Source organism: Numenius arquata, chromosome 11, assembly GCF_964106895.1.
Source record: "Numenius arquata chromosome 11, bNumArq3.hap1.1, whole genome shotgun sequence".
NCBI classification, from domain to species: Eukaryota; Metazoa; Chordata; class Aves; order Charadriiformes; family Scolopacidae; genus Numenius; species Numenius arquata.
Genome location: NC_133586.1, coordinates 1,717,858 through 1,733,895, shown reverse-complemented (window position 1 = coordinate 1,733,895; position 16,038 = coordinate 1,717,858). Strand labels below are relative to the sequence as shown.

The 16,038-nt window shown below is 39.6% G+C and overlaps 1 protein-coding gene across 1 annotated transcript in view; it reads left to right on the top strand.

The window, feature by feature from the left end:
- PIAS1 (protein inhibitor of activated STAT 1) overlaps positions 1–13,732 on the top strand; it is a 59,859-nt gene extending 46,127 nt beyond the window's left edge. The window contains 7 exon segments of the mRNA XM_074156591.1: positions 1,009–1,082; positions 6,347–6,507; positions 8,190–8,320; positions 8,639–8,816; positions 9,860–10,002; positions 10,299–10,336; positions 11,631–13,732. Coding sequence (XP_074012692.1) covers positions 1,009–1,082; positions 6,347–6,507; positions 8,190–8,320; positions 8,639–8,816; positions 9,860–10,002; positions 10,299–10,336; positions 11,631–11,927 — 1,022 coding nt within the window. The 3' untranslated portion in view covers positions 11,928–13,732.
- Positions 13,733–16,038: the final 2,306 nt, after the last annotated feature.

The window sequence follows — 16,038 nt, the reverse complement described above, 5'->3', positions numbered from 1 at the left end:
AATACTGCTCCCAACCCCCTTCCAAATTCATTGTTTTCTCTGACAAGTACATGGTGGTATAAGTTTGTATAATAGAAATGCAAGCAAGAACTGCTGCATGCTGCTTTTTCAGGGGGAGGGTGGAAATACCAATACCTGACAGCTGTTGGTGGGACTCTTCAGTGCCCAGATCTGTTGTACACAGCACAGGACCTTCCCCAAAAGGGAAGAAATTAGCCCACCAGGAAATGCTACAAAACCAGTGGCATATCGTGTTGGGCATTAGGTTGTGCTAATGTGGTCTGATGATTTAAACACCATCTAGAGAGTTGCCAGGTGGCTACTGCTCTCAGTGTACGGGTGAGAATGAGGGTGTAGGTCCAGTTCATGGAGCAGGAAGAACACGGAACCAACTTGTTCATTTAACCAAGGACTGCTTGTAAAATACTCCTTATAAGTAAAAGCAGAGGATGGATAGAGATGAAGGACTTCTTTAGTGCTAATATTTCACTGCAGTTATTTAAAACCCAGATTTTGTCAGGGCACTTCTGATTTCCTATTTGTCAATTTGCTTTTTAATTTTAAATTGCGGAATTGCTTGTTGTTCAGGGGTTTACAGTAGTGCTTCTTTGGGTGAGGGTTACTAATGTATTTTTTTTAATGTGCCTGAAGTTAACGGTCAAGTTAATGTGGCTCATCTTGTTGGTAGATTTTTAAATAACTTGCAAGTACAGAGTTGCATGTGTATGAAGAGAGACATCTCTGTATAAATATATTTTAGGGAACTTGGTTTAAGATGAGTTTTTCCTGCTTTTCGCTTTATTCAATCTTATCATTTATGATGTTTCTAGGGAGTAAGGATATGTTACATGTTTATTGTGTGAGTCTGAAAGAATAGTCACTGCTGCTTGTTTCCAGTAGATACGGCAAACTGAGAGTTCAGCACACGGTTTCAGATTTGTTTTATTTCTCTGTCATCTGTGTTTTAAATCAACTGTAAAATAAACCTTTTCTTCTTTCAAATAACAGTTAAAGAGAAACTGACTGCTGATCCGGACAGTGAAATAGCAACAACAAGCTTAAGAGTTTCTCTTCTTTGTCCAGTAAGTTGTTTTTGGTTTGTTTTTTTTAATTCCCTCAAAACTGATTCTGATCAAAATGTGGCTGTTCTGAGACATGTATTTGGTAGAGGTGAACCTGTGTTTACCCACATGTTAATTTGTGTATCCATCGCTGTGCTTAAGCATGTGCTAGACCCCTGAGAAAACGAGTAGTCCGTTAACTTGAAAATGCTCTTCAGAATTACATGTAAGCACACATTTAAATCTGTCACTGGATCATCTGAGTGTGCAGTTTGGGTCCTTGATTGTGATAAAACCCCTCTCAGCGATCAGGCAGGTGAGTCTGACTGTTCAAAACGGCTCTTTAGGCAGTGTCTGCAGCCAAAGAATTGAGCATCTTTTAACTGAAATCGATTATATGCATGTGTGCACTTTGGGGAATTTAATATAGATTAAAAATGAAGCGGTGTTCTAGAGGTTGTACAAACAAAATTTACTGCAAATTTGAAGTGGGACAATACAGTTCCAGTGAATGCAGAAGTGGCAGAGAGTCACTGTGTCTTGACATGTTGGTTTTTAACCACTTAGATGCAGCGATAAGCAGTGGTTTATACCGGGGTTTTTCTTGTTATTGGCTGAACTGCACAATATTAATATTATGTGCACTTTTTTATCTTTGAGACTCGGGTACCTTCAGAATACTTGTTGTCTGTATTGATTGACGCAGTATCTTTATTGCAGGATAACTTTTTAACCTCATTTCAAGATTAAGGATACATCTGTTTCCTGGTTAGGCTCAATCTGTTCAAGTTTGACATGAAATTTTCAGTTTTGAAATCTAAAGAAGAAAACTTGACTGACTTTATTCTTGCAAAATTGAAGCTTATTTCTCAAGTTATTTAATACCTTCTTAAACTCTACCAATGTATGGATAAACCTTTAGATATATGAGCTTTGCTCTGTAGAAAGCACAATTGACATTGAGGTTATGTTTATATATGTATTAGGTTATTGTAAATCTTCTAAGTGTGATATTATCGTGATCTTCAATCTTAAGACTATCTCCATATCGCCATTGATGCTAACTAAAAAATAACATATTTATAAGGAAGATAAAACTCAGCTGTAAGAAAGATACGGGGATTGCATTTACAAAATAAAATCCTGTTCTGTAAACTGAGAACCTCGTAACCTCCGATCTTATAAACCTATGGACTTGCGTGTCACACTGAAACTGCTGCAGATTTGGGGCACAGTTGTTGTAGTTGAATGTTTGTTGTGCTCTTAGTACTTTGTTATTCCAGAAAGCACAATAGTCCTGGTGGGTTTTTGTCATTCTTTAGGCACAATATTCTTACCACTTAAAATTATTTTCCAATACAGACAAAAATAGTAATCCCTTAGTAGGAATTAAACGGCTGTAAGAATTTAGAAGGGCCTATGTATTAATTCATTATCTTAAATTAATCTTCATGCATCTTCTGGAATTACAGGTTTTTACTTCAGTCGTACTTGATTTGTCAAAACTGCTGCTTCAGGCACTTATATTGCTTTAGAGATCATTCCTTGGGAGTTTTCTGACACAATTCTGTTTGTCCTGACAACGTCCATTACTGGTAAAAGTTCTTCTGCAGTCCTTCTAGAAGCTTTTTTTTTTTTCTTGATGACTGCAGTTCAGATGAGTTAGTATTAGAGTAGGAATATCCTTTACAGTATTGCTTTTAGGACTTCAAGTTGTCTAATGCCTAAAGACGTCCAATTCCGTTCTGCTTTCTCAGAGTTCTGCCGGGGGTAAAAACAAACCAGCAATCTGACCTTAGGATGTAGCTCTTCAGAAGCCCTACCTTTGTCAGTATTTCCTCTTTAAAATGTACTACTTTTCTGATAGACATACAAACCAAAGTCTGCAGCAGATTATTTTGAGCATGTTTGTTTCATTTTAATAATGTCTACGAAACATACGCACTTGACTTTTTTTTTTTCCCAGTGTGTTCCTCATTTAGTGCTGGCTGATTTCAATGTAGCTCTTGGAATAATCCATCATTGCAAAAGCTCGTTGGGATGGAGACTGCACCTTTCAACCTGTCTTATGAATAGAAAGACTATTAGCATGAGTCAGACTGTCCTCGGGTCTGAATGTAATTTTATTGTAGCCTCCATATTTTTACTTGCTAATTTGTAAGCATTTGGCTCAGGGAGATTTTTTTTTTTTGGTAAATATTTTGTGCTCGCTTTCTAATGCTTGAGTGGACAGGATATGCTTTGAAAGTACACATTGAAAATACTGATTTGGTCTCTAACAGCAGGACCAAAAATGAAAGACGGATGCATCTTCAGCCCTGTTATTGCGAGGGTGCTGTTCTCCCATCTCATTTGCCATGAGCGCAGTTCTCTCGCGTGCATCCTTCGATAAAATGAATGGAATTGCATAGCTGGATGGGGGGCAGGTTTAGACTCTATAACCTTTATTTTGCCCTCAAAAAGTGCAGAGCGAGGCAGCTTCCTCTGAATTTGTTTTGGATTGCTGCTGAGCTTTTTTTAGCACAGAGGCCTGCTCTCCCTCCGAGACCGGGGAGGACGCAGAAAAAGCCGTCCTTAACTATTGGCTGAATCTCTCCAAGATGCAGCAGGCAAATGGGCTGGACCGAGCCTGTCTTTCAGGAAGACACTTGTATTCATGTGGGTTTTTTTTTTTTTTTTCTTCCCCTTGAAATAAAAATAAATAAATCTCAGGCTCTGCAGCCGGACCAAATATTTAACTGAACAAAAATTCCAAATCTAGCATTTTACTGTAGGTTTTGCAGCTTTGTTTACAAATCCTTAACTCCTGTTTGGGGTGTGTTTTCTAGCAGGAAGATAGCAATGTTTTGTACGCTAGTAAAATAAATTAATGCAGTGTTTCTTTGGCTGCCGACAGGCAGGAATCAAACCAATAACAGAGTTTTTCAAAAGTTGGGATGCATCACTTCTTTTATGACCTTTTCTTTTGTCAGTTCTGACACAGCTTGGCCAGTGTGGCAGAGCTGAGCCGGGAGGTTCATGCCAAAAATGGGAAAGGAGACATCAACTTGTTAACACTGAAAACGCTGATTTTTATCTGCACACATATGGCTTCGGTAAAATCCGACTGCTGCTTAGAAATTAGAGCCACAGTTTTTGTACCAAAAGCTTGTGAAAATGTTTCTGGTTAAAATCTGCTGCCTTTTTTTTTTTTTTTTTTTTTTTTTTAAACTCAGGAGGTGGGTATTTATGTTCTTGCTGCAGCACGTGTCTTTGACCTTCCTTATTTTTATTTTACATCACATGGAAGCATCCAGGTTTTATCCCTGGTACCCTTACTCTTGATCCTCGCTGAGCGAGGAGACTTCTTATTGTGCCCAAAAGACAAATGAGCCATTGACCTACCATCTGGGAGATAAGAATTCATAACAGACATGGATCAGGGGGCCTTGCTTTGTCGGGGGTTGATTATGTGATAGAAATAATGTGCTTGGTCATGGATTTTGGGGGAGGGGGTGCCAAACACATGGCACATAGAGCACCTCCTGCTGTCTGAGCTCTCTACCACCATTACTGCAGGCTCCCCAGGGAGTTCTCCACTCCCCTCCCATCTGTTGGGGAGTTTTGTGACAGTGACTGAGAGCCAGAGGGAAGAAAAATAAGCAAGACCCTGCAGTTTAGCTGAATTCGCTGGGAATGGGCTGGAGGGATTTCTGCTTACAGGGGATTGCAAAAAAAAAAAAAAAAAAGCATCATGGAGGAAGTGGTGGACTGTGAGTCTGTGAGTAGAGCCTTTGTTCTTGATATTGTTTTTAGTTTTCTGATATTCTGAGATTGAGTGCCATCCTGTGGCACCGGTCTTGAATTGCTCAGAATCAGTGTGCGTGACCACGGTGCTCGCTTAATCCCTACTAAAAACAGTTCTTCCTCCTGTCCCCTGTTGGAATTGGCTGAAGGTCTTCAAATGAAGTCATCGTGTATGTTTTAGTCAAATATATACAACTTCAAAATACTCAGTATAAATAGTTCTTAATAAAGAATTATTTTGTTGTTTTTTTTATTGTGGGAAGAGCCTTGTTTAGCCATTCCTACTTTTTACCTTTCGTGTGGTCAGTCAGTGTGACTCCTGAGGTGCAGAGCAAACACTTTGCCAGAAAACAACCGCTTGGGTTTTTTTTGAGGAGAAGAAACTTTTTCATTTCAGATTAATATGAAATATGCCTTTCACTGCCTAGTCATTTTTTTGCATTCAGTGTAATCATATGTTAATGTTTTATGGTCTGGGTTAGCATTGATCTATCTATCCAAGTCAAGATATTCCTGTTCCACTATTTAGCCTAACCATTCCCTGCATGTCATGCTCCTGTGTTATCTGCTCAGTTTAAACACTCAGCTGTGCTTTTTGTATTAAACCCGGGGAAGCTTTGTCCTGGTCTGCAAAACCTCACTGTCCTGACCTTTCTACAAACTCAAAGGAAAGGATGGTCCCCATCTGAAAGCGTACCTTAGAACTCATTTTCTCCCGTCTCATCTTCCCTCAACATTTGCGGGCCCTTTGTAGTGTTGAAAAGGTATGATGGTATTAAAGGGGATAGTCAGCTATTTGTATTTTACCCGAGAAAAAGGCAGGGAAATTTCAGATTAGCTCACAACTGTATATGTAGCAGCGGTGTTTATCACAGCAGGAGGAGTATAAAATAGTTTCTTTAGAGTTAACAAGTGTGACTTGTGTGAGTAGTCACCTTCTGGCAGAAAGCAGTGAGAGTGATGGAGTTAGAGAAACATGTCGGGAAATGATCCATAATCCTGCAAATGCCTTTTCTGCAGACTTGTTTCTGTGACTGGAAAATTGTAGTAGTAGTTCTGGTAGTGCCCTGATGACTGAGGTACGGTCAGTGGCTTGAATACACGCTGAACTGTGAGTAGGTAGGAGAGGACTGACCCGTGTTCATCAGCTTTTAAAATACTAATGAAGAATTCTTCTTTGTGGTTTGTTCAGGACACTGGTATGTTACAGGTGCTCAGTGAACTCTGAATTTTGTTATAGGAATATGGAAGAATGTACTCTTCAGTTTCCTTGATCAAATGTAGTTAAAAATCTGATTTTTAGTAAACTCTTTCTTTTATGCGATAATCAAACCTACAGGAAGGAGGGAATGGTGTAGGTGGAATGTATTTTAATCAAAATTCGGGTTTGTGAGAGTTCAGGAGTAAAACTCAACGTGTTCTTGTCTCTTCTCAGACAGAAAAGCCCTGTTTGTTAATTTACTACCAAGATGATGTATTTTTTTTTTTTTCTCTTACAGCTCGGTAAAATGCGGCTAACCATACCATGTAGGGCCCTGACTTGTTCACACCTGCAATGTTTTGATGCCACTCTGTATATTCAAATGAACGAGAAGAAACCAACCTGGGTTTGCCCTGTCTGTGACAAGAAGGCTCCCTATGAACATCTCATTATTGATGGGTAAGTAAAGCTTGACTCAACATGAAGGATGTACCTTACACTCTCTGTGTGCTGTTTCTGTGCTGAACAGAATACAGTACTCTGAAATCTTGGTTATCTGGCTCTGTCTGACATGTTTTAAATTACCATGTCCTTTAATTTCCCTGCTGTTGGTGAAGAATTACTAACCAGGTGGGTTTTTTTTCCTCCAGTATTCCATAGTGCTGGATCCCTATGTGAAAACAGCACGTGTTGTCTTTACTTTTAATGGAGCAATAGCACAAATCTGGAATAGTTGATATCAGACATTTGTGTTAGATCAAATAAATACTGCCACCCCCTCCCCCAAATGGCACCACAATTATTTCACACTTGGGGAGTTGCTATAGAGAGAGTGTGACACAGAGATTGATTCCCTGGTACTGCCTACCTGCAGAGTATTAAAAAAATAAATAAATTTAGTATTGGTTTCCATGAAGAAATGCCAAGTATGTATTCCTGGGTTTGCATTTTAATTCCTAACCCTCTTCCAAAGTGTGAAGGAGAGTCTTCTGAGCATACTCAGAATGTTTTACCCAAAAAAAAAAAAAAAAAAAGACCCCAAAACAACACCCCACCAAACAAACAAACCAACCTGTCAAAACAAACAGAAGCCCAACAAGCAAAACAAAAAAACCCTGAGACAAACAGAACCCCAGAAAGCCACCTCACAAATGATTGGGTCTTTTGCTAGTGAGTCTGTGTGCTTCATTTGGTGACCTGCCGGTGCAGCATAAGATTGCTTGGGATCCCCTTTAAAGCCCTGCAAAACGCTCTTGAAGAGACGCTTGGGGCTCGCACAGGCTGCTTGGGCTTCGTGGACCCCAGGATTTACAGGTCCTCTGCTTTGGATCAAAGAACTGTGGGGTTCATTGTTCCAGGTTTCATCCTAAAATAGTAAAGACTAAGAGTAGTGATTATTAAAAGCATGAATTTTCCTTATTTCTTCTTGCGTTTCCAGATGTGGATGTTGGAGATGAGGTGGTATAATTGTAGCATCCCAAAGAGAAGGTTATTTCTAGAAAATGTTTCAATCTGGGAAAGAGTGAACTTTCTCGCTAATTAAAGCAAAGCTTTTATGCAGAACCACATGAATCGTCTTGGTCAAAAGCTGGAATTCCCCCTGGGAGTGATGTGGTGCCAGGATCCTAAAAGTTTTAGGAGACAGAGCTAGGAGAAGAGGCTGCACATTTAGATTCCCATGCTCAGCTATTGTTAGGAAGTTTTCGCTTAAAATGGAAAAAAAAAAGATGTTTCAGGAAATACTATTTTTTTAAGTACTCAGCTGCATGGACTCCTTTAAGATATGGGCCTCTTCAGTTAAATATTGTCAAAGATAAATACGGGTAAGTAGGAGATTATGATTTTTAATATTAGTTCACATTCTTCCCTTGTTTTGGGAAGTGGAGAGTTCTGTGTCATGACCTCGGCAAGATTCCAGTCCTCTAGTTCTTCTAACTGAATGTGCAGACTTTTATTTTCGATAGTATTTTAAATTGTGACTCCTTTTTCTCAAGGAAGCAGTTGAGAGAAGGGTAGAAGAACGAAAGTTTTCAACTCTCTTTAAACACTACTTCAAACTTATACTGATTAATAAAGATACTGGAGAAATAAATGAGTAAAGCTCTTTTTGAGGACTGATATTAAAGGTTTTTGATTGGCAGGTTGTTCATGGAAATCCTGAAGTATTGTACAGACTGTGATGAAATTCAGTTTAAGGAGGATGGGTCTTGGGCTCCTATGAGATCGAAAAAGGAAGTGCAGGAAGTAACTGCATCTTACAACGGAGTTGATGGTAAGTTGTTTTTTGGGATGTGTGGACTGAATGTCATTCTGTTGGACTCTCAAGTATTGATGTTCCTTTAACTTTTTAAGGTGCTCATTTTTGCATGTGTGTTTGTAGCTTTTAATGATCATTTGTGAGAGAGATTACTTGTGTAATACCTGTTTGGGGCTGATGGTACTCTAAGTTATTATCAATGTTACGTAATTTTGTTGTCTTTTATTCTGAGTTATAAGCTTGATTTATGAAGGCATATAATATGCCGTGATGTTATCACAGTTGTGGTGGTGGTGTAATCTACAGCTTTTAATGTTGGCTTGTTTTCTATAGGATGCATAAGCTCTTCCTTGGAACATCAGGTGTCTTCTCACCAACAGTCAAATAAAAATAAGAAAGTAGAAGTGATTGATTTAACCATTGATAGCTCATCAGATGAAGAGGAGGAGGAACCATCTGCAAAGAGAAGCTGTCCTTCTATATCTCCAGCATCGCCGTTAAATAATAAGGGGTGAGAGTAAAATACACAGGCCAATGCAGAAAACATGTAGTCACAATGAAGAGTATTGACCAATTTCAAAAGAAATTATATCTAGAAAGTTTTGTGTTTGGATTATATCCTGATCTAGTAGCTTATAGCAAATGGATTTGATCTCGGGCCACAAAGCCTGAAAAGATTGGAATAACAGAAGTGTGTAACACGGTATAGTTTTTTAATTGTATTTGTGAAAATGAGTGTAAAGTGGTGCAAAACTTTGTGGCTTAGAAGCATGTTTTTTAAAGACTTGGAAATGTTTTTCTTTCATAGAGAAATATGAAAGCAGCAACATACAGAGAGAGAGAGGGAGGAGAAACATGGGTGTGGTGTGGGAGTGTGCGGGTTTTACTGGTGATTAGTGGCAGTAGCATAGTAATAAAGAATGCCAGAATAACCTGATTACACCTAAGTAGCCAAGCTGTTAATAGCACCCTGTTTACATAAACACGTGGGGATGAAAACTGAGGCTAAACCGAAGGGATCCTGTTGTTGAACTGATTACCGCGCCAGTGATGTAAATGACTCAGTGATCACTTAAAACTCCTCAAGACCTTTTTGGCTGTCTTCCATTGCTAATTACCTCGTAGAGCCTATCTGTCCTGTTGTTGTGCAGATTTGTACCTTTTTAGGGGGTTCAATATGCCTTTAGGATTCTCGAGTCCTGGCTTAGGGGTATTTGTAGCCTATTTGTTGCAGAGATCCCAGTACCATTTATAATGAGTCATCGGTTTCTACTGGTTGAGTCTGAGCTTTATTTTGCTTTTAAATTTGCTAGACTTCAACTGTTTGTGCTGCATTGTGATGCTTTCTAGTCAAGCTTTGAAATTAATTAGGGGAGTTGCTATTATGCACTTGTCACAAAGCTCGTAATGAATATTGAGAGGTCGACTTCGTGTTGAATTTGAAAATGGACATGCCCTGCACGGGACAGCAATAGAAGTCTTCAAATGCTGTTCTTCTAATATTAAAGCCAAGACTATATTTTACACTTGTAACAAGCCTTTGTTTCTTCCCAGCATTTTAAATTTACCGCATCAAGCATCTCCTGTGTCGAGAACGCCGAGCCTTCCTGCTGTAGACACCAGCTACATCAATACATCGCTTATCCAAGACTACAGGCATCCATTCCATATGACGCCCATGCCTTATGACTTGCAAGGTGAGCTTCTGATGGTTTGTAGCTGTACGTGCAGCTTTCCAAGCGATAATAACTATTGGAGAAGGATTAAAACATGCAGTCATTTGACAATCCAGTAGTGGAAAGTACTATTCTGCATCCGCAGAGGATGGGAAAATTTAGATTAATGTTGTAAGGTTTTAGAATGTTCATGTTTTGCAAGAGAATCTGAAGTGTCATCAGTATTATGTTGGTTTTATTTCAAAATAAGTGGTGGGAAAATGGGGAGGTACTTGTTTATTTTGAGAAGCTTAATCTTTTTCTTTGGCTCTTTGCAGGTTTAGATTTCTTCCCTTTCCTGTCAGGAGACAATCAGGTAAGTCAAGGAAAATCAAGTCATATGGCAGATATTCTTTTCTGAGAAGGACTTGCTGCTGTGGATGCTCTAGGCGAGGAAGGAGCAGGTGTATGATGTAGGTGTAAATGCAGGCAGGCTGCAGCTTTATTTTATACACATAGAAACTGGGACCAAACATAAGCATTGTCTGAATTCCGGTGGAGGATAAGGCAGGGGCAGCTCTGGTTTTTCTGAGGCTGTGTGCCAGTTCATACCGTGTTTGCCACCTTTCTGTAAGTGCTTACTGACATGGACTAGATTGGTGCTGGTTCTTCCAGTTTTGGGAACTAAGCAGGTCGTTCTCAAAAGGAGTCTGGGTTGGCAAGTCCTCCCGCTTCATCGCTTTTCCTCCTGTGCATCAAGAAAAAGAAGAGGGCTGGGGTGACTCACCTGCCTTTTGTTCCCTCTGTGTCCAGCAATCTCAAGTAGGAGAGTTGCGCTATATGTAGAGGGATGCTTTCATATCATAATTAAGACCAGAGCCTGCACTGTAGAGCTTGGATTCAGAAAAGCTGCCTTGATATTCAGTGAAACATAGATAGGAGAATTATTCTGAAACAAGTAGTGCCCAAGTCTGATGCTGCACTGATGGGCACTGCTGTAGTTGTGCCATGAATTTTGGGGAACAAGACTGAATAGCTGGCATGGGTGTTTCATCATAGCGGGAAGAAATACGAAGAGCGAAATTACCCTACAGAGATATTGTATTTAAAATCTGATCCTTGATAGCTAAAGTTCTTGCCTTTCATGGGCTGCCCATCAAAGAGTATAACTCAGGACAGCTCTTGCTGCCACCTGATGGGACTCAGGGTCCCATTTCCAAATGCATTTTTCACAGAAGCACCTTCCTCCCCCAGCAGTGACTGGCACATGGTGTCACCAGCTGTGCTTGGTCTGTGACTTTTGAGCGGAGGAGAGGGATAGCAAAATGGTTCTTTGAATTTGGGGGAATTTTTCCACCAAGGAATTTTTTGAAGAGATAAGAGTGCTGCTTCTTACTGTTTTAGGTGTTTTGTGAGCTGTTGCTTTTCTAGCATTTGCTTTTACTAATACTAGTATTTCCAGTTTCTTTTGGCTTCAGAAATCAGGGGCTGCAGAGGTAAAAGTTCACTGCATCGGTCCATTTACCTTACAGAGAGGTTGAGTAGACGAGCTCTTGTGAAAGCCAGAAGCTGTCAGAGCTTTAGCTTACGAATATCTTCTTTTGTGCTGCTCTCAATCGCAACTATGGTATCTGAAATGTAACTTGAAAATGTTGTTTTTCCCCCCCCAGCATTACAACACATCCCTTCTTGCCGCTGCAGCTGCGGCAGTTTCCGCCTCAGATGATCAAGAACTCTTACACTCTCGTTTTTTCCCATACACTTCATCTCAGATGTTTCTCGATCAGCTAAATGCAGGAGGAAGCGGTTCTCTGCCGGCCACAAACGGTAGCAATAGTGGCAGTAACAGCAGTCTTGTTTCCTCCAACAGCCTGCGAGAGAATCATGGGCATCCAGTTGCAAGTAGGAGCAGCACGGACACGGCGTCTATCTTTGGTATCATACCAGACATTATTTCATTGGACTGATTTTTGGAGTCAACGAACTCGTCAGAGGAAAAAATCTTTGTGCTTGGTTTTACTTTATGTTAGAAACATAGACAAGGTTTTTTTTTCCTTTTTTAGGGAAAAAAATTTATGTGTACAGAGAACAAAAGTATATTTTCAGTTTTACTTTTGTATATAAACCTAAGATGGCCTCACTGGTAAAAATAAGAAAAAAAAAAAGACAAAACAAAAAAAAATTAACAAAAACAAGGAGCTTCAGTTCATTTTTATGGATGTTGAAGATTTTACACCTGTGCATTTGTCATGTAAGTTACTTTCTTTTCCCCCCATAGTTTGGACACAAATGGCATTATTTTCTTCACAGTAACATAAACAGGAAAGGAGCTGAACTTTTAAAGTTCAACCTTGGGAGAGGGTTTTTTCTCCTCTTGGAGACATTTACCTTTGGTGGAATCTAATTCCTTCATCCCATATTTAGTGCAGATTTTATTGTGCTTAAAGCGGAATAAACCCTACCCAAACTGTTGCACAGCATCCCCTCTGTTTGCAGGATGTAGCCTTTCAGGAGTGGGTTTGGTTTTTTGGGATTTTGGGTTGTTTTTTTTTTTTTTTGTCATTTCTGGTTCTACATGACCCTCTATTCAGACAATTTTTATTTTTTAAAAAAAAAAAATCCGTGCTTTAATCAAGCATGTTGCAAGCTCATTAGTGCACCAATTATTCTTGAGGGCCAGACTCAGTAAAATCTCAGGCTGAGGATTTGCTTGGCTGTGCTTATGTGGGACGAGACAGGGAATTTTTATAGAATCTAGCCCCAAATAAAAGCATTGACACATTGGACTGTAGGGTTTTGTTTCTGAGAACTTCCTATGGAATCCTGTTAAATTAACGTAAGATCTTAATCAGCAAAATATTAAGCATGTGTCAGTTTTAAATTTGTGGAACTGCTTGTGCTTTAAAGTTAGCCATGCGTGTATAAATGGCCTATTGAATTGAGGCCTGTCTCATTCTGTCTGGAGAAACCTACTTTTAGCTCTAGTAGATCAAATTTCTGCTTAAAAGTGAACTTGTCAACAAAAGGAAGAAAATACAAATACCAACACACTTATTGCATGGTTTGTGCAGCTGATAATGGTCTTGGTACGCTGTCTTCTGAGTTCACGTTCATCAAAATTAATATTAAATGTTCAATGTGAGTCTCTTAAACCAAAAACCAACCCAATAAAAAAGCCCCACCCTGTAGCCTATGGACTCAAATGTTTTGCTGCCTATTGAAGTCTCTTAGGGTAGTGGGTTTCAAAATTCAGTTTTCTCTTTTTGGCCTTGTAATTATTTTGATTTCCCTGATTTTTCAGTACGCTTATGTTGAACTTTGAGCCATACTTACTTCCTGATTTCTTTTTTTTTTTTTTAAGTTGTGCATGACATAGGAAAATCTTTTTTTTTTTTTTTTTTTTTTTTTTTGTAGAACTGGTGGGTCATTTGGGCTGATCCGTTCTTATTAAAGAGTGAAATGTGTAAATAGCTGGAATGCAGTTTTTCAGGAGATTCTTTAAGAGAAGGGGGAGGGAAGGAGGTGATTCTCTTGTGTCCCAAAGTCCATGTCAGAGAGAGTAAATATTTCCTCTGGTGTGAAAAATATTTTTATAACTGGTTGAAAGTGCAGGTAACAAGTTTATCAGGAAGAGAGAGTAAGGAATACTAAAATTAGCAGATTCTTGTCTGAATTTTTAATGTCCAAAACTGTTGATTGCAGCTAGTTGCTTTGAGCATTGACAAGGGCCACCTTTTGCCTATGAAGTTGTCTCAAAAATCTTGCATTGATTAAAAAAGAAAAAAAAAAGGAAAAAAAAAAAAGGAAAAAATAATAAAAAAAAATCTTTAATCCAAGTAGCATTAGGTATTGCTGTATGATCAGTCGTATGGTTATTTGAAAGGTTCACATTATGTGGCATCAAAATTGTTTTTAGTGTTTTTACAGCATCCCTCTGCCACTAAATAGTTGACTTGAATTTTGAAAACAAATGTTTGTGTTTATATGTATATGTGTGTGTATATATGTATTTATAGATCCGTGTGTGTGAGTTAAAAGTGAGTTAAATAGTTTTTCCCATGCATGTGTATTTCATACATATCTGGCTGATATATATATTTCACCATACACCAATTTTATAATTTATTAAATGTCAGTTAAAAAAAAAAAAAAATAAAAGGATAGAAAATGGGAAATACTTATTTTTTAAACTCAGTCTGATTTTGGAGTGATTAAACCTACATTAGGAATATATCTCATACATTTTAGTCATGAATACTAACCTGGTAACTTCAGAGCATATGCTTTGCTATGATACCGTTTGTAACGCCGGAGCACGGCCGCCGTCGGTGTGACTGGGCGCCTGAAACGCCTGCGGGAAATTCAGGAAACTGTGGCTGTTTTACCGAGGATTGTGGCACCGTTTCCGTTGACTGTATCGTTAAAGATGACCTGAAGAGCAGCTTGTGTCGCTTTTGACAATGGTATTAAAAATCTTGTTAATTCACCTACGGAATTAAATGTGGCGAGTGTGTGATGACGCGGAATCTGGCATCTTTATGCCTGTCTCAGCTTTTGGAAAGCGGGGTCAGTTGATGACGTCTTCCATTTCCTCACGAGTCCCCCCGAAGGGAAGGAAGGCCGTTCAATTCACCGTTGTCATTTTTTAAACCTCAATGCTCTACAAAGATGGGACAGAAACGTTCTTAACGTCCTCCTTTGTGGTATTAATCCCATATGCTTTGTGAGTATTCCTGTTTCACGCCAGGGTGTTCTTTATAGGTGATAATTCTCTGTGCCTCTGACCACGGTTAACGTTGCTTGGTAGAAGTCTCAGTCTGAGTTCTGGACAAGTTCCCTGCAAACCTCACTCCAAAACTCCGTCTCCGTTAGGTCACGTGTTGCGGAGGAGGCAGTAAAGCAACCCGGGGCTGGCCTGGCTTGCGATGCTGCTCCCTTCGCTCCAGATCCCCTCCTCCTTGGACCGGTGGTCTCTTGTCCTCAGGTCCTTCCACCGAGGAGCGGGGTGTGCACACGCGTGTGTTCTTTCCGAGTCACGGGGTGGAGGTGGCTTTGAATCGCTCTTGAGGGCATCACTGACGCGTCCTTTAGGAGACGAACAACCGCGCTAAACTATAACCTCTGCCACGTGTTAAAAACTGTGTAGCCCTTCCGTAAGGACAGAGGTGACAGCGGTTCCGGGCTCGTCCCTTCCTCCCAACGGCAAGGAGTCAATGAGCCTTTCAAGGATGGGATGACCTATAGATTTTTTTTCATTGGACTCTCTTGGACCTGCCTCCTGACGCAGAGCTAAGGACTGTGAGGAGAACGTTTGGAAAAATAATTCTTTGTTGCAGTTTAACATTTCAGGGTTTTAAGCACATTTTAAATATAAAGGATTTAGGTTTTGTCAGTGTAACTGTTTTCTTTCTTTCTTTTTTTTTTTTTTTTTAACAGAGCTTAGATTTCTAACAAGGGAAAATTGCTGGTGGTCCCCGAAAGTGCTGCTGTTAATTGTTTTAATTAACAAAGGGAAAAATGTATATAAGCAGAATATTAAAATTACCATTAATTCCATGAATTTAAATCTGTCATTCATTGCCTTAAAACTTTCTCTTAGTTTCCATACGGCATGCCAAACCAGTAAATGGCTTTTAAAAATGTATAGTAGACCAATGTCAGTTTGTATAAAAGTACCAAGTGAAAATATTTATTATATGCATTGGAAAAAAAAAATGGTTTACCTATTGAATGTTACCTGTTTATGTAGAAATCTTTAGATGTAATAAAAAGCATTCAGTTACGTTGTGTTTCCTGGGGGGGGGGGGGGGGGGAAGGGAGGAGGGAGGGCAGGGTGTTTTCTGTGGGCTGAGAGTCGCAAAGGGCCTTTTTTAACCCAAATTCTTTGCTTCTCAGTGTTGTTTTTTTGTGGTGTGGAGTGCCTGAGATGTGTCTCCCCGGGCTCTAACAACGCTGCTGTGTTTTGTGAGCATGAAGCGGGGTTTCTTTTTGCTGGCTTTTATTTGGGTAATATTTACCCACCCCGAGAGGGCAGGAACTGCCTGTGACGGTACAGATGGATTCTGGAGTAATCCAAAG